This window comes from Sapajus apella, unplaced genomic scaffold, assembly GCF_009761245.1.
Source record: "Sapajus apella isolate SASKATOON/1434 unplaced genomic scaffold, GSC_monkey_1.0 scaffold92, whole genome shotgun sequence".
Classification (NCBI taxonomy): Eukaryota; Metazoa; Chordata; class Mammalia; order Primates; family Cebidae; genus Sapajus; species Sapajus apella.
Window position 1 is genome coordinate 6324888 of NW_022437032.1, and position 18628 is coordinate 6343515.

The 18628-nt window shown below is 49.4% G+C and overlaps 1 protein-coding gene across 1 annotated transcript in view; it reads left to right on the plus strand.

Moving 5' to 3' along the window:
* Positions 1-17726, plus strand: part of PTGIS (prostaglandin I2 synthase) — a 63209-nt gene extending 45483 nt beyond the window's left edge. The window contains exons 6-10 of the mRNA XM_032256030.1: positions 1424-1605; positions 9609-9777; positions 10736-10917; positions 12801-12952; positions 16218-17726. Of these exons, the coding sequence (XP_032111921.1) occupies positions 1424-1605; positions 9609-9777; positions 10736-10917; positions 12801-12952; positions 16218-16362 (830 nt within the window). The 3' untranslated portion in view covers positions 16363-17726. The remainder of the gene's footprint in view (positions 1-1423; positions 1606-9608; positions 9778-10735; positions 10918-12800; positions 12953-16217) is intronic.
* Positions 17727-18628: the final 902 nt, after the last annotated feature.

Here is an 18628-nt window from a genome sequence, read left to right on the forward strand (position 1 = left end):
TTCTTTGAAAGCACAGGTCTTCTGGCCATGCTGGGGTGAGTTTCTCTCTCCTGCCGGGGGCTGGTCGGTGGGCTAACTACCATGGCCCCTTTCTGGCCCCCCCTCTCTCTTACTTGATTTGTTTTCACTGGAGTGAGTTGAGTTTGAGACTCCAGCCCCATCTGCCCTCTCTGGAGGGTCAGTTAGGTTGTTGCTGCTGTCTTTCTGGATTGCTGCTGTCTTTCTGTGATTGCTGCTGTCTTTCTGTGATTGCTGCTGTCTTTCTGTGATTGATTGCTGCTGTCTTTCTGTGATTGCTGCTGTGTTGAGCCTGCTCACAGTGGCCTCCTCCTCACACACATGGGCTGGCATTGCTCTGGAGTTGGACCCTGGGGAGGGAGAATGCTGCTCAGTGTTTAGTGTTCCTTCTTCTGTCCTGGAAAGAAATGCCATTTACTAATGTATGATATGGTTTGGTTGTGTCCCCAGCTAGATCTCATGTTGCATTGTAGCTCCCATAATTCTCACATATAATGAGAACAACCCGGCAGGAGATAATTTAGTCATAGAGGTGGTTCCCCCATACTGTTCTCCTGGTAGTGAATAAGTCTCATGAGATCTGATGATTTTATAAGTGGTCTCCCCTCTGCTTGGCTCTCATTTTCTCTTGTCTGCCGCCATGTAAGATGTGCCTTTCACCTTCCACCATGATTACAAGACCTCCCCAGCCACCTGGAACTCTGAGTCCATTAAACCACTTTTTAAAATAAATAAATAAATAAATAAATTACCCAGTCTCAGGTATGTCTTTATTAGCAGCATGAAAACAGACTAATACAATGCATATTTATTTATTGAACACCTGCTACAGGCCGGGTGCTGGGGACATAGAGGTGATTGAAATAGGGCTTTCACCTGCAGGAGACAAGACCCCTTGCTGCCTTCTACTGGGAGTAAGACAGATAATAAGCAAGTTGGGGCCGGGCACGGTGGCTCAAGCCTGTAATCCCAGCACTGTGGGAGGCCGAGGCGGGTGGATCACGAGGTCAAGATATCAAGACCATCCTGGTCAACATGGTGAAACCCCGTCTCTACTAAAAATACAAAAAATTAGCTGGGCATGGTGGTGCGTACCTGTAATCCCAGCGACTCAGGAGGCTGAGGCAGGAGAATTGCCTGAACCCAGGAGGCGGAGGTTGCGGTGAGCCGAGATCACGCCATTGCACTCCAGCCTGGGTAACAAGAGCGAAACTTCGTCTCAAAAAAAAAAAAAAAAAAAATCAAGTTGGTATTGAAACTCTCCCTGCGGCTTCTTTCCCACAGGAATTCCCCACCCTCAAGGAGTGACATTCAGAAGACCCTTGGCCTCATAGGAGGTCATGCCTGGCCAGCCCTGGGTGTGATGTTAAATCTGTAACCCCTACTCTGTGCTCTGCCCCTGCAGGAGACAAGGACCACATGTCCAGTGTCAAAAGTCGCCTGTGGAAGCTGCTGTCCCCAGCCAGGCTGGCCACGAGGGCCCACCGGAGCAAATGGCTGGAGAGTTACCTGCTGCACCTGGAGGAGATGGGTGTGTCCGAAGAGATGCAGGCACGGGCCCTGGTGCTGCAGCTGTGGGCCACACAGGTGGGCGTGAGTGTGCGAGTGGGTGTGTGCAAGTGTGCATGTGTGGTTGTGATATGAGGGCCTCGTGGGTCCTCATAAGTGAGGACTCGGGATTTTTCTCTGCGTGAGATGGGGGCCTAGGAGAGTTCCGAGCAGAGAAGGGACAGGATCTTGGGGGCAAAAGCAAAAAACAGGTCACCAAGGAGGAAACAGTGGTGACAGGATCAGGTGGCGACCATGGAGGCGATGAGGACGTGGATAGATTTTGGAAATTTCAGGAAGACAGAGCCAGTGGATTTGGTCATGGGCCAGATATTGGAGTGAAAGAAAGGGGGCAGGCTTGGATGGTGCGGGGCCCCAGGCCTGGTTCCTGCCTCACTCCTCATCTCCAAGCCCCTCATCTTCCTCTTGGCCCCACTTCGACAGTGACAGTCGCACAGCCTGACATTTCTGGGTAATTCCTCTCCCATCAACTTGCAGCTTATTTTTAGTTTCTTCTCGGAGCCATTTACTGTCCTTGCAGGCAGAGACTGGCAAGGGGTGGGGGGCTGGGATTAACTGGCAGTTGTCCCCCACATCAGTGCCTAATAACATATTTATGTGCAGAGATGACTCGGAGCTCCAGACTGTCCCCAGAACTCCTTGTGGAAATCACCTGTGTCAGCAAAACTGGATGCTGGCCGAGGGGCTCGAGTGGCATTAAGGCCAGGGAACAGCATTTGGCAGGGTCAGGAGAGCTGGGCAGGAGCTGGGGACAAGATGTCCTCTGAGGTTGAGCCGTTGACAGCATCCAGAATTCAGGCAGGTGGGAAAACCTTTCAAGAGCCTTTTGGGAGCAGAGCCAAGAGGGTACTTGGCCCAGGAGTTTCTGGCACAGGCTCCGTGACCTCCCTGCCTGGATTTGAGTCCTGACTTTGACACTTCCTGGCAAGTCAGTCACTTAACCTCTGAGCACCTCGGTTTGCTCATCTGTAAAATGGGGATGGCAGCACCGGCTTCAAGACACGCTTGTGAAGATGAAAGGAGGGAGCCATGATGCACGTGCAGTTTTGTAACTATGCCTTGCGGGTAACAAGTGCTCAATAAACACCTTCAACAAACATTTAGAGAGCCTACTGTGTGCCAGGCCTCATTCTAGAAGCTGGGGATAGAGCAGTGAGCAAAACAGACAAAAGTCTCTGCCCTTAGGGAGCTGGCATTTTGGTGGGAGAAGATAGACAATTAATAAACACATAGCTGTAATCCCCATGCTTTCGGAGGCTAGGCAGGAACATCATTTGAGGCCAGGAGTTCAAGACCAGCCTAGACAACATAGCAACACTCCATCTCTACAAAAAATACTTTATCTTTTGTAGACAAGCTGGACGTGGTGGTACGTACCTATAATCCCAGCTACTTGGGAGGCTGAGGTGGGAGCACTGCGGGAGCCTAGGAAGTCAAGGCTGCAGTGAGCCATGATTGTGCCACTGCATTCCAGCTTGGGTGACACAGCGAGACCCTGTCTTAAAAGTAAATAAATAAATAAACAAGTAACCATCTAAAACGTATTAGAGGCCAGGCATAGTGGCTCACACCTGTATTCCTGGTACTTTGAGAGGCTGAGGTGGCCTGATCACTTGAGATCAGGAGTTTGAGGCCAGCCTGGCCAACATGGTGAAATCCTGACCCTACCAAAAGTACAAAACTTAGCCAGGCATGGTGGCACATGCCAGTAATCCCAGCTACTCACTTGGACCAGGGAGGTGGAGGTTGCAATGAGCCAAGATGTCACCACTGCACTCCAGCCTGGGTGACAGAGTAAGACACTGTCTCAAAAAAAAAAAAAAACGTATTAGGTCAGGCACAGCGGCTCATGCCTGTAATCGTAGCACTTCAGGAGGTTTAGGCAGGCAGATCACAAGTTGAGGAGTTTGAGACCAGCCTGGCCAACATGGTGAAACCCTGTCTCTACTAAAAATACAAAAATTAGCTGGGCATGGTGGCAGGCGCCTGTGTTCGCAGCTATTCGGGAGGCTGAGGCAGGAGAATCACTTGAACCGGGGAGGCAGAGATTGCAGTGAGCTGAGACCACACCACTACACTCCAGCCTGGGCAACAGAGCAAGACTCTGTCTCAGAAAAACAAAACAAGGATTAGAGGTAGTGTGTTCTATGGAGAAGAGGTGCAGCAGGAGAAAGGAACGGCAGAGGGGAGTGAGGAGGGGCTCTTTTAAATAGGGTGGTCCAGGAAGGCCTCACTGAAAGGTGACATCTGGGCAGAGACTGAAGGAAGTGAGGAGTGGGCCATGTAAATACATAGAGTGAAGGCTCGCAGGCAGGGGGCAGCAAGTGCAAAGGCCCTGAGGCAGGACCGAGGGTGACATGGTGGGGAGGTAGAGCTGCTGGACCGCACAGGGCCCTGTCATCCTTGGGGAGGGCTTTGGCTTTTACTTTGAGTGAGAGGGCTCTGAGCAGAGGGAAAACCTGATCTGTCTTATGCTTTAGAGGGATCATTCTGGCTGCAGCAGTGACAAGAGACTGTAGTGGGGGGAAGCAGAGGTGGGGAGAGCAGGGAGGAGGCCACTGCAGGATCCAGGCAAGAGAGTGTGGTGCTGGGCCAGGGGCGGGGGCCGGTTTGATTCTGAACATATTCCAAAGTAGAGCCAACAGGATCTGGTGTTGGATGGGACTGTGGGGGAGGCCATCAAGGATGACTCCAGGTTTGGGCCTGAGCCACAGGAGGGATGGCAAGGCCATGGGCAGATGAGGAAGATGGCGGGAGAAGCAAGTTTTGGGGAGAAGATTGGGGGTTTGGCTTTGGGTGTGTTGAATTTGAGATGGAGAAGGAGGAGTGGACACGGAGAAGAGTCTGGACTTGGAGTTTGAGGTCCAGGCTGAGATGTACCTTTGGGATTTGTCAGCAGAGAGAAGTTTAAAGCCTCAGGACTGAAGGAGAGACTGGGGGTGAGGGTGGGTGGAGAAGGGGGCATCCCCAGGGCTCTCCAGTGTTGAGAAAGGTGAGGAGGAAGGAGCCAGGGGAGGGCAGGGGAGGGCAGGGGAGGGCAGGGGAGAGCCAGGCGTGGGCAGCTGAGTCAGATGCTGCTGGGAGCTGAGAAATGGTAGCTGTGATTGCTGCTGTAAGGTCAGAGATGATGAGTCAGGAATAATAATCTCAAAAGATACTGAGCAGTTGCCCTGGGCCAAGCACCATGTTGAGCACTTTGCAAACTTTATCTCTAGGATCTTCACAGCAGCTCCATGAATCCAGAACCCCCGAGCCTGGAAGCTGGAGTGATGGAAGGGGCAGAGGGAGGCTTGGGCATCCCGGGAGGACCCTGTGGGCAGAGACCTAAGGCCCAGGCAGGGAGAAGAGGAGGCTCTGAGGGAAGGTGGGATGGGGTGGTGGGGGGCAGATGGAGAAGAGTTTCCAAACACATGACAGGTTTCCCTCCCTCCCAGCTCTGAGCTCACTGATGCTGGTAATGCCGGGACTGAGAGTCATGATGCTTGACTCCCTCAGCGCCATCAGTCACATCCTGTCCTTCTCTTCCTTCCCCATATCTCGCTTGGCCTTCTCTCCATCACATCCTCAGCAGCCACAGCCACACAGCCCTGGAAACTCCTGGGTGGTCCTGAGAGGTAGGGAAGGGAAGCGTGGGAGCTGCTGGGCCTGCAGATAGCTGCACTGAGATGGTGATCATCAGGAAGAATCCCTGAGGCATTTGATAGCAGAGTGGAAAGCAAAACCACAGTATTCAGAGTCAGACAGACTTAGTTAGAATCTCACACTTGCCACTAAACTAGTTGTGTGACCTCAAGTCACTTTTCTGGGCTTCAGTTTCACCGTCCGTAAAGAGGGTTGGGTGATTTTTTTTTTAAATTCTTCATTAGTAGTTTTATCTTGAAATAATTTTAGATTATAAAAGAGTTGCAAAGATAGTACAGGGAGTTCCCAGATACCCTTCACCCAGCCTTCCCTGATGTTACGTAACCGCAATACATTCATCAGGACTAAGAATCAGCACTGGGACATTGTTCGTAACTAAAGTCCATCCCCATTTCCCCCATTTTCCCACTAATATCCTATTTCTCTTCCAGGAGCCAATCCAGGATCCTACACTGTGCATAGGGCTTTTGTTCGTTTTAAATAGACTCTATTTTTATAGCAAGTTTAGGTTCACAGCAAAATTGATGGAAAGGTGCAGGGATTTCCCCTATCCCCCTTCTCCCAACGCCTCCGTCTCTGTCGCCAGTGCCCTCAGCAGAGTGGCACATTTGTTACCATTTATGACCTAAACTAACACGTCGTTATCACATATTCTTTTATTCCCTTGGAATTTTTGAAATCACAAAAATTAAAAGAAACACCATCCGTGACCCCATCCCTCAGCTCTCCCTTCTGGGCTGCATCTTCAGAGGGTTTGCCCTGGGGGGTGGCTGTGATACCCTCCAGCAGCTCCATGTAATTTAGCAATCCCCGTGAAGGAGGGCTCCCCTTCCCCTATATTCCAGTACAGCTCCCAAGCCTGATACTCACTGGCCCAGCCAACTCACACGCCCCCTCTGCGTGGATCACTCAGTGTCTCTGCCTGGGTCCCATGGCCACACTTGAAGTCTGGAAGGTGGGTCAGCCCTGGATGACCCACACAGACTTGGGTTTAAGAGGAGGTGGTTCTGTGAAGGAAAGCGGGGTGCTGTTACAGGTGCAGGGCAGACTCAGGCAATGGGTGTCCCCCACTCCCACCGATGGGCTGTGTGGTCAGGAGGTGATAAGACGGAGCATGCGAGTCGCCTAGGGTGTGTTCTGGCCTGCAGGCAGTGCCTCCCAGGGGTCAGCCACCGCCATTCACAGGAAAGCTAGAACAGGAGGCAACACTGCTGGGTCATGGCTTTTGGCTGCAGTAGGAGGGAATGAGGACAAACGAGAAACTTCCTGAGTAAACAGAGGCAAGGCTCCATGGGCAAGAGCTCAAACTCCAGGGTGGCGAATTCAGTATCTCTTATGGCTGTGTGCACGCACGTGCACGCTCACACTCTCATCTGTGCAGTTGGGTGGAAGGTGGTCTTGGTCACCTCCTTAACTTGCCACAGCTTTTTCCTGCAAGCAGAGATAGCCAAGCACCCATGTGTTCCACTCCTGCTTGGTAATTAGTGAGTGGTGGCCCCCATCTGACCATCTGGGCCAGATCAAATGGCCTTGGCGCGGAGCTAACCCAGTGCTGAATTATTTATCACCCGCATTCGCCTGGCTATTTAAGTGATGGACAGCAAGTGACCTTGCTGTCTCAGCTGGAGCTGAGGTGCTGGCAGAACTCTCAGAAAGGGCCCGAGGCTCCCCCGACTTGTTCTCAAATTCAGGGGAGGGGCCAGTGGGAAAGGGGTGACCACTTCTGAGCACCTACTCTGGGCGCAGCACATGTGGTCCTCACTGGACCCTTGCGGTCACCCAGGAGGTCGCAGTGTTATCCCCAGTGTTGAGACCCAAAGCGGGATGTGACCTGTCCACGGTCACAGAAAGTAGGGAGCTGGGATTTGAACCCATCTCTGTCTGGTCTCAGTTCAAGGATTTTTCAACCCACCTCCCAGGCTGTCTTGGGGCTCCACTCAGGTCTAAAGGGACACAGATGTTTATTTGACAAATAACAGTGAGCCTCCATTATATGGTGGGCAGTGGGTAGCGACCAGGGAGTGCTTCGTTTCCTTTTCAGTAAAAGGCCTAATAATGGCGCCTGCATGTTGGAAGTATCGAGTGGAGGAGTGTGGGGCCTCATGGCCTCATGGGCCCTAAAGAAGACAAAATCTGTCTCACCATCATTGATACTTTGGTGCATTTCTTTCCAGCCTTTCCCTGTATGCTTTTCTTCTGTGGTTAAGATCATGCAGCTGTTTCAATCTAACCTTCTATTTGGTTTAATATCATAACATGAACATTTCTCATGACACTGTACATCACTATAGAAATCATTTGGATACAGCCTGGGAAACAGTGAGTCCTTATCTTTACAAAAAAATAGAAAGATTAGCCAGGCATGGTGGTGCATGTTTGTAGTCTCAGCTACTTGGGAGGCTGAGGTAGGAGGATCACTTGAACCCAGGAGGTGGAGGCTACAGTGAGCCATAATCACACCACTGCACTCCAGCCTAGGGGTCTTCTGTTTCATTTAAAATTAATGTGTCCATTTAAAAATTCTGAACAGTGTGAAAGGGTATTTGCAAGGAAAGTCAGTCTCCTTCCGCCCTATGCTCTTGTCTTCCCAGCTTCTGCTCCAAGGCAACCTCAGTTACCAGTTTCTGGTGTCTCTTAGAGATAGTCTGTGCTTTGGGAGGCTGTGGCAGGAGGATTGCTTGAGGCCAGGAGGAGTTTGAGATCAGCCTGGGCTATATAGGAAGACCCCCATCTCTACCAACAAAAACAAACTTAGCTGGGTATCACTTGCCTGTGGCCCCAGCTCCTTGGGAGGCTAAGGCAGGAGGATCACTTGAGCCTAGGAGGTCAAGGCTGCAGTGAGCTATGATTGTGCCACGGGATTCCAGCCTGGGTGACAGAGCGAGACCCTGTCTCAAAAAAAAAGCAATGGTCTGTGCTTCTTCAGGTATATTTCTCTTTAAACAAACACACAAATGGCAGCATGCTGAGCCGCCACCCTGCTCCTTGCTGTTTGCATGCTTCCGTGTGTCTTGGCTTCAGTGCCACATCAGTACACACAGAGCCAGCTTCTTCCTAATGACTTCGTGCGTCATCAGCCCATGGATGGATCTTCATTTATCTCATTGATCCCCTCTTGATAGACATGGGGGTGGTTTCCAGCTTTTTGCTATTATATTAGCACTGCAATAATTATCTTCGTGCATATGTCCTTTTGCCCATGTGCAATTATGTCTGTAATGAAATTACTGGGTAAACATGATATTTAATGATGATTTAATATTCCATTATTATGATTGAATAGGATAGTCACAGCAGACAAAAACCTTACCCCAAGTTGAGATTAGTTGGTATTCCACCCATCTCTGGATCACTAAAGGGTGCTGTGTACACATTTTAGCCACATACCAAAGAGCTGAGGCTAAAATGTGTATGAAAATGTTCAGCTAAGACTGAAGCCTTGAAGCAAGAAATTCCATTTTCCTAAGTGTTTATCTATTAAGAAGTTTAAATAATTTTTATTCATAGCTTTCACAGTCATCAATGATGATTGCAGCTTTGTTTTATACGTACACAACACACAGATTTATTCAAGTGACTATAGAATTTTAACATACAAAACATATAAAGAACTTTTGAATCCCAAACTACATCGAGAATGATTGTATTTGGAAGCAAATCTTTAGTTATTGCACCAGTTAGCTATTGTTGCGTAACAAACATTCACAACTCAGTGGCATATACCCATCAGCATTTATTTAACTCACGGGCCTGTGGGTCTGGCTCAGTGGGGCAGCTCAGCTCTGTCCATGAGTCTCTCATTCTCCCGTTGGAATCATTGGGCTTGCCAGGCAAGTGGAAACACGCAAAGTCTCTACGGCTTAGGTGTAGAGTGGGTGCTCTGTCAATTCTGCCTCTTCTATTGGACAGAGTAAGTCCATAGCTGAGCCTAAATTCAAAAGGCGGGGGAAATACCTCTTGCTCTTTAATGGGAGGAACAGCGAAGTCACATGGTAAGGAGCGTGGATTCTGGGATTGGTGAAAAATTGGGGCCAACAACGTGATCATTCTCAGATGTTAACGGTCTTAACTGAGACAGCCTGTTCCTATTACTGACACTGTCTTGCTGATTAGCTATGAAGATTACCTATGTGACCTAGGATTCATGACTTTGCTCACAGTCAGGGATGCCATGAGTGGGCTTGAAGTTGGTATTTTGGGCCACAGAGCAGTTTTGGACACATCCTGAGGCTGGAGATAGACACTGGCCATGCCCAGGTATTTGGCAGCAGTGGGAGCCCAGGCCTACTGGCCCCTCTGTCTTGGCCTGGGCTGTGTCCCTGGCAGAGACGAGTCAGCTCTGCCCTCAAATGGCATAACAGGGGCCCTTCTCCTTGCAGGGGAATATGGGTCCTGCTGCCTTCTGGCTCCTGCTCTTCCTTCTCAAGAATCCTGAAGCCCTGGCTGCTGTCCGCGGAGAACTCGAGAGTATCCTTTGGCCAGCAGAGCAGCCTGTCTCGCAGATGACCACCCTCCCACAGAAGGTTCTAGACAGCACACCTGTGCTTGGTGAGATGGTCAGACCCTCCAAGATAGCCCCTAAGGCTGCATCATCGTGGACCCCAAAACTCTCCCCAACATGGGCTCCTGTCTTCCAGGGTCCATCAGTGTCCTCCAGCCTAGGGTCTCCCTGAGCCTCCTGTCTTCACAGACCTGGCATCTCCATACTCCAGTCTCAGCTAGGAGGCAAGGGACAGAAAACCTAACTTCAACTGGCTGAGGTGAAAAGGCACTTTGAGAAATGTCACTAAAAAGTCCAGAGGACTGGCCTGAGGCACAGGTAGACCCAGGCACTTTAACAATGTCGTCAGGACGACTCCGTTCCTCTCCACCTCTCAGCCCTGTTTCCCACTGTTTCCTGCGGTCTCAGGCTGGCAGTAGCTATTGGCAGCTCAAGGCTGACTTCCTCTCGGCTCTGTGAGATTCTGCATCTCTTACAATGGTCCCACCAAGAATCCTAAGACTGTGTTTCATTGGCTTTCTTTGGGTCATGTATCCATCCTGAACCAATCACAGGGCTCAGAGGGATGCTCTGATTGGCCAGTCACAGCCCCATCCCAGTAGCTGAGCACAGAATCAGCAGTCTAACCCCTTAGAGTGAGAGAGGGGTGGACCCTAGAGGAAAATCAGGGACCCGTTTCCAGAAGAGAAATATATGCCGGGCAGGCAGAAACAGAGATCGATGGTCCCACTCTCTCCCCAGCCTTTGATATCTTCCTAGTTCCCACCTTCCCTCACAACTTCTCCTGGGGTCAGACCTGGATACCCTCATATTCAAGGGTCTCTGAGGGACCACGGAGACCATATCTCATCAATTTGGCCTTTTCCACCTTGCTGTGTGACTGTGGGCAAGGCAGGCACCCTCCCTGAGCCTTTTCATATTCCTCTGTAAAATAAGAGCTGGGGGTGGCATATGAGCAGGTGAAGGAACAGCCTGCTGACCCTTCCTTGCACCTGCCCCATGCAGACAGCGTGCTGAGTGAGAGCCTCAGGCTTACAGCTGCTCCCTTCATCACCCGTGAGGTCGTGGTGGACCTGGCCATGCCCATGGCAGACGGGCGAGAATTCAACCTGCGACGTGGTGACCGCCTCCTCCTCTTCCCCTTCCTGAGCCCCCAGAGAGACCCAGAAATCTACACAGACCCAGAGGTAATGCCAGGGGTGCCTGGTCATATGGGGTCTGTGGGAGAAAAATCAATGACTTTGGGATGAGCCAGATCTGAGTGGCAGCCTGCCTCCTTGTTTGCTATGTGACATTGCCCAGATTGCTTCACCTCTCTGTGTTTGCTTCCTCACCTGTGAAATGGACCTCATGATAGCACCTGCCTCATGAGGATGAATGGAAGATGAAATGGGATCATGCAGAAGCAGATACTGATGGCCCCCCTCTCTCCCCAGCCTTCTGATACCTCTCTAGCTCCTACCTTTCTTCACAGCTTCTCTTCAAGTCAGACCCAGATCTCCTCATGTTCAAGGGTCTCTGAGGAACCCTTGAACATGACGGGATGTTTATTCACACTGAGTACTTTGTGATAGCTGAGCCATTTTCCTTATTTCAGAACGTTATAAGGTCAGTTTCCCAACACTTCCCTCTCCCCAGATTTTGAGATGAAGCAGACTTTCACAATTGCTAACAGATTGTGTGCTTACTGTGTGTCAGTCTCTAAACTACATGCTCATCCATCCGTTCATTCATCTGCCTACCCATCTACTCATGCATCCACCTATCTATTTATTCATCCATCTACACACTCACCTGTTTACCTATCCAATCATCTATCCATCCATTCATCCATCCACCCACCAATTTACCCTTTCATTCACCCATCTACCCATTCATTTGTCCATCCAGCACCCATCTACTCATCTATCCATCCATCCACCCATCTACCCATATATCCATCTATCCATTCATCCATCCACAAACTCACCATCCATCCATTAATCTATGCATACACCCATCCATCCACCCAACCACCCATCTATCCATCCTTCCATCCACCCATCCACCCATCCACCCATCCACCCATCCATCCATCCATCCATCCATTCACCCACCAAGCTACCCTTTCATCCACCCACCTACCTGTGAATTCATCCATCTATCCATCCATCTGTCCATTCATCTATCTACTCATTTATCCATCCACCCACGCATTTATCTACTCACTCACTCCTATATTCATCCACCCGTTCTTCTACTTATCCACGCATCCATCTATCTATCCACCTATCTACTCATCCTTCCATCCATTTTTCCATTCATCCATTCATTCATTTATCCGCCCATCCATCAGTCTACCCATTCATTCATCCATATACCCATCCATCCATCCACCCCATCTACCCATCCATTCATCCATCCCTCCATTCATCCATTGTTCCATCCACATTTCCATCTCTTAGTCTATCCACTGGTCCATTCACCTATCCTTCCACCCATCTTTCAGTCAGCAGCTACTCCACGCCAAGCCCTGTGCTCAGGTACAATCCTTGCCTTACCACTGTGCAATGTAACCAAAGGAAACTGGCACTTTCTTTTAAAAAATTATTTAAATTTCTTTTATTTTACATTTAAAAAAGTAATATATACTTATCATAAAGTATAAAGAAATATGGAGAAATACATACTTAAAAGTAAAAAAATATATATTTCCCTTCTTCTCCGGTTCTACAGAGTTCTCTAACCGTGGTTTGAAGTGTGCCTTGTGAATTGTTTTCATGGCTTTACAGGCATACACAGAGCACATTCACATGCCATGAAAAGGTCGGTGTGTGTATAGGATCATACAGTGCATACTATTCTAAAACTTGCTTTTCTCTCTCAACAACCAATTGTAGAAATTCTTTCCATGTCAGTATACACAAACCTTTCGCCATAATTTTTTAACCAATCTTCTATCAATTGACCTCTATATGGTTTCCAGTTTCTCCCTCTTACAAACATGACTGTCATGAAGATCCTCATACATTTTCTTGGTGCAGTCTTGTTCTGGGAGTGGGGTCAGAAATGGACCTTCTTCCTATTTCAGGTATTTAAATACAACCGATTCCTGAACCCTGACGGATCAGAGAAGAAAGACTTTTACAAGGATGGGAAACGGCTGAAGAATTACAACATGCCCTGGGGGGCGGGGCACAATCACTGCCTGGGGAGGAGTTACGCAGTCAACAGCATCAAACAGTAAGTGGGGGGCCAGGGTGGGCCAGGGTGGCTCCTGACTGCCTGGTTGGCACGCGCCCTTCTCTCCTGGGACTGAGGGGTCAGCCAAGAGAATGGTTTGGCAGAGGCTCCACACAGACAGCCTGTGAGCCATCATTTATTTGTGGTTTTTCAACTATGCGCTTTTAAAAATCAGAAGTGCTTACTTTAAAAAGCCAGATTTCAGGCCCTGAGCGCAGTGGCTCACGCCTGAAATCCCAGCACTTTGGGAAGCTGAGGTGGGCAGGTCAGGTGTTCAAAACCAGCCTGGCCAATATGGTGAAACCCCGTCTCTACTAAATAATACAAAAATTGTCTGGGTGTGGTGGTGGGCATATGTAGTCCCAGCTACTTGGGAGACTGAGGCAGGAGAACTGCTTGAACTCCAGAAGCAGAGGTTGCAGTGAGCCGAGATCATGCCACTGCACTGCAGCCTAGGCGACAGAGTGAGATTCCGTCTCAAAAAAAAAAAAAAAAAAAAGCCAGATTTTGGATTTCTTTTGAAATAATCAGATCTGGCAGCAGGTTCTTCCCTCCAAGACTGGTGTCCAAATTCCAAATACTGGACATTCCTTTCAGCTGACCGTAGCTGTCCGTCTGCAGCTGCTGCTGCGTGTTCAGAACCTCGTGTTAGGAACTGACCGAACTTCACTGTTCCCGCTTGGTTATTTTAATGCCTGTGGGGGCTGAGAGCCTCATAAATTATCTTCCCTGAACCCCAGGAGCCTTGGCCACCAAGTTCACAGACAGATTGGACCGGGGTTATTACATCTGCCCTGTCCTCCTGTCCAGCCCCTGTGCAATCATAAGCTGGGCGACCTTCTGAGCCTCTGTTTCCTCAACTGTAAAACAAGGGTTCTGATTATAACTGCACCCCAGGGGTATCAGGATAAATGAGTTGGATCTTTCTAAGTTCTTAGCCCACTGCCTGGCTCATTGTAGGCATTTGATAAATGTTAATTATTATCATAATTATTATTAATGTGCATGCATTATGCTAAGTGAATGGGCACATTATATTAACCTTTGGCCTCAGTTTTCTCAAGAAAATGGAGTTGATCCTGAGCATAATAGAGTTCATATGCGTTCCTAAAAATCACTTTGCTGTATGAAATCATGCAACAAAAACTGCAGGGATTTATGCCCGTAATCCCAGCATTTTGGGAGGCCAAGGTGGGCGGATCATTTGAGGTCAGGAGTTTGAGACCAGCCTGTCCAACATGGTGAAACCACATCTCTACTAAAAATACAAAAATTAGCCAGGTGTGGTGGAGCATGCTTGTAATCCCAGCTACTCAGGAGGCTGAGGCAGGAGAATCTCTTTAACCCCAGGGATGGAGGTTGCAGTGAGCTGAGATCGCACCATTGCACTCCAGCCTGGGTGATAGAGTGAGACTCTGTCTCAAAAAAAAAAAAAACCCTAACTAATCAAACAAACAAACAAAACTAGGGATTAGAGGAAAAAAGGGACTGGGCCCAACACTCAAAAACCTCATCAGTGACATATTAAAAAAAAAAAAGAAAGAAGAACCCAGTAAAAAATGGTAGTAAAGTTTTATGCATGTTACATGGCTAAGAACTGTGTTAAGTGCTGTCGTAACTGGCTGTAGATTGATGCTTAGCTGTATGCGTGTGTATGTTTTATGGATTTCTGCACAGCCAGGGTTCAGCTGAGTACAGTTTTTTGTATTCATCTCATGTTTCTCACAAGTGAAATTGCATATGAGCAAATGTGAAACTTGCATTATACTCAAATTGTGCCCTAATATATCAATCCTATTGGAACAAATTCACCTGTTCAAAACAAGTATTAGAGCAGAGCCGACTGGCATTCCTATTTATCAAGTTTTTGGACAGATAAAAAGAGACAATAGATACTAAATGCTTAGCTGGTGCGTAGCATACAGTGTTCCAATAAATTAGCTAATTTGTTGTTATTTTTATCTCACTGAATTGTCATGACAACCCTGCTGGTCCGTCTAAAACTGAGTCTCGACAGGTAGCCCATTTGCTATGGTCATGTTCCCGGGAAGTGGAGGCACCAGGTTCAAATCCAGGGGTTAGCACAAAACTGCCATCCCATAGAAACTCACCCTCTAGTATTCTACAGCCTCAGAGCTGGAAGAGACTCATCCTGTCTTTCCCCTCTTTGACCAGATGGGAGAACCGAGACCCAGAGTGAGAAGGAACTTGGCGAGGGCCACATCCCCATAAGCGGCATAGCCCAGGTCTTCTTTCCAGAGTGTTAACTTCCCTCTCTCCTCATCTTCCCCTTCTTCACTCCTTCCGTAAGATAAAAGAATCCCTGCCATGTGCTCAGTCCTGCATCGGGCACCTGGGTCTGGGTAGGGAATAATGGTGGGGAAAGAGTCATAAGATATTCTGTGACCCTTATGAACACAGGCAGTGGTAAGATGAGGCAGACAGGCAGCAACCGCCGACATCTGTAGGGCTGGCTCCACATTTATGGGGGCACTGATTACATCATAGGCATGGCAGCTTTGAATATTTATTATGACAGTTTTCCCAGAAGATGGCAGTAGAGAGCAATTGTTCTTGCAAAGTTGGTCTATTAGGACAATGTTCTCAGAGATGGCAGTAAAATGTCTTGGGAGAGCGATGCCTGTTTCTAACCTCACAAAGCCACCTAAGAGCAGCAGCCCTGGCCAGGATAGACAGTGAGGGTTCCATGAGTTTGCAGAAAGGCAGAGAAGGGTGTGGGCTGAAGGATCCAGAGGAGTCTATGTTAATCAGCATAGGCTCAGCTCTGCACCTGCTGAGCCTCAGTGGCTTTTACCAACAGGGGTTTAGTTCCACTCACGGTATCAGCTGTGGGTTTGGGGGCTTCCCCACTCTGTGCAGAGCCTCAGGCCAGGCTCTTTTCCTCTTCTGGCTCCGCTATCTCAAGGTGAAGCCTGCATGGCTGCTAGGCAGGAGGGACAGCTGGAGAGCCACACACTGGCTCATGAATGCTTTGACACAGGAATAACACAGGCCACTTCTGCACACAGTCCACTCACCGGAACTCATCCACGGGCCTGCCTGACATTACAGGGGGCTGGCAAATGCGGTGAGCAGCAAACGTGGTGAGCAGCAAATGCCTTTGTTCTGCTTCCTTGTTCCTCTGTTCTCACTTTTCCCAAAGTTGAAGTCAGACTCAGGAGGCAGCCATGGCTTCCCTGCCTTATTCCTGATAGCACCCCACCCTGCCCCTCTTCCTCACACCTTCCATGCCATCTCTCTGCAGATTTGTGTTCCTCGTGCTGGTGCACTTGGACCTGGAGCTGATCAATGCAGATGTGGAAATCCCTGAGTTTGACCTCAGCAGGTACGGCTTCGGTCTAATGCAGCCGGAACATGACGTGCCCATCCGCTACCGCATCCGGCCGTGACACAGGGAGCAGACGGATCCCCGTGCTTGCCACTGCCCAGCCTGCCCCAGCCTCCCAGCTTTCTGCATGCACAGTTGGCCTGGGTGCAGGGGCCAGCATTACCACTTCCCTGCTTTTCTCCCAGAAGGCTGGGTTCAGGGGAGGGAAAAGCCAAGAGACAATGAACAAAGAAAAGACATCCAAAGCTCTGTGGATTATCTGCTGCAAAATTTTCTTTCCAAAATCAGGCCTTTTCTGCTCCCAACTCACCTCATTCATCATGCAGATTTCTTCAGGGCCAGGAGGCGCTGTGAAGACAGACAAGGCAGAAGGAGTCCTCACTGCTCTTCCCCCAACTCCCAGAGGGCCACCTTCCCTGTTCCTATCAGCTATCATGGTCCAGGCCTTATCCAGTCAAAGCAGATACTTGCCACAGAAAGGCCACTCAGGACCTAGCAGTGTCCATTGATGTCATTCAGCAGTCAGTCCCCCAATTATCCTTAAACCAGCTAAAGCCAAAGGAGTCCCTTAGAATATCTGCTTCCCTGGATGCCCCATTTACCAGACACTTCCCTCATTGCTCACACAAGTTGAGAAAATGCAGGAGAGCTTTCCCAAGAATGATGCATTCTGGGTACAGAACAGGGGCACCTTCCAAACATGGGGCTCTGAGGAGTGGAGTTTTCTGTTCTAGAGTGACAGGCACCAGATGGGATGGGTTTTTTCAGTGTCAGCACTCAGGTAGGGAGCTAAGGAAGACACAGCCCAGACGAGATGGCTGGAAGAAGCCACCCAGGACTCCTTAGACTGTTCAAACCAAAACAGAAGGTGCTGATCTCATGCATTCTAGTGCAGAAGCCCAAACTGTGGTCACGATCCAGTCTGCAGATGTGCTTTGTTTAGACTGCACTTAAAAAAAATTACCTTAGTTGTTATCATCTTTGGGAGAGTTCATTGAAAATGTCCAGCTTCTCTTGGAAACATGGTATATCTGACCACACTGGGCTCACATTACCAAAGATGTGGGTAACTGTTGGCCAGAGCCGAATGGCAGCCGCCTCCCTTATGCAGGACACGAGCTCTCTGCTTCACTGCGGTTCTGACCGAGTCTGCTTCTGCATTCACAGTGCCTCCTGGCCCTGAAGGCATCTGAGTGTGAGACCCTGCTCTAACTCTTAGAAGTGACATTACAAGAGGTGGCGGGGACCAGCTAATTGGTCCAACCCAGCCCAAGTGCACCACCCTTTGAACAAATGTATCAGTGATGAAAACTTGCCTTTGCCCCAGCTTTAGAACAAAAAGCCTATGCCAGGCGTGGCGGCACATGCCTGTAACTCCAGCACTTTGGGAGGCTGAGGTGGGCGGATCACTTGAGGCCAGGAGTTCAAGACCAGCCTGGTCAACATGGTGAAACCCCATCTCTACTAAAATTACAAAAATTAGCCAGGTGTGGTGGAGCATGCCTGTAATCCCAGCTACTCAGGAGGCTGAGGCACAAGTGTCACTTGAACCCAGGAGGTGGAGGTTGCAGTGAGCTGAGATTGTGCCATGGCACTCCAGCCCGGGCAACAGAATGAGACGCTGTCTCAATAAATAAAATACAGCTTAAAGAGGAAAATGGCCTACAAACCTTTTTTAGATGCTTAATACTTATATTAATATTGGGTCCTGTTTATTGAGACCCTTCACATGCCTGCGATAGGCCCTTTTGGCAGTATTTCTAGAAACACAGCATTTCTGTGAAGAGAAGGAGGGCTGTGCCTGCTTTGTAGATGAGAAAACCGAGAGGAGAGATGACTTGCCGGGGCCGCAAGTTCTAGCTCATTATGAGTTCTAGCTCATAAGCTGTAGAACTCCGCAGGCAGATTGACTGTCCTGGGAGCAAATGCTGGATGGGCAACTCCTGTTCCTTGGGCTCAAGGGGGATGGTAATGGGGCAATTCTTCTCAACTACAGAGAGCTGACAGAACCAGAGGCACCTAAACATGAGGGACATCTTGTAAGTCACATGATGAGGTCCCTCTAGCTTTAGCTGGAGGGAGAGAAAAGAACCCCAGACTTCTGAATGTCCCAGAGCCTAGTCTCTTCTCAGAGCAGCACTGGGGTTTGGGGGCTTCCCTGGGCCTCAGCCTCCAGGCACCCCCAGGATTCCCAGAGAGACACTGTGATTGGCAGGAGGCGGGATATCCCCAGGGAAACCCATCTTCACGCCTGGGTGACCCCCGCTGCCTGCCGCCTCCTTCTTAACTCTGCGGGAAATCAGAGCTGGCAGCCTCCAGTGGGAGGA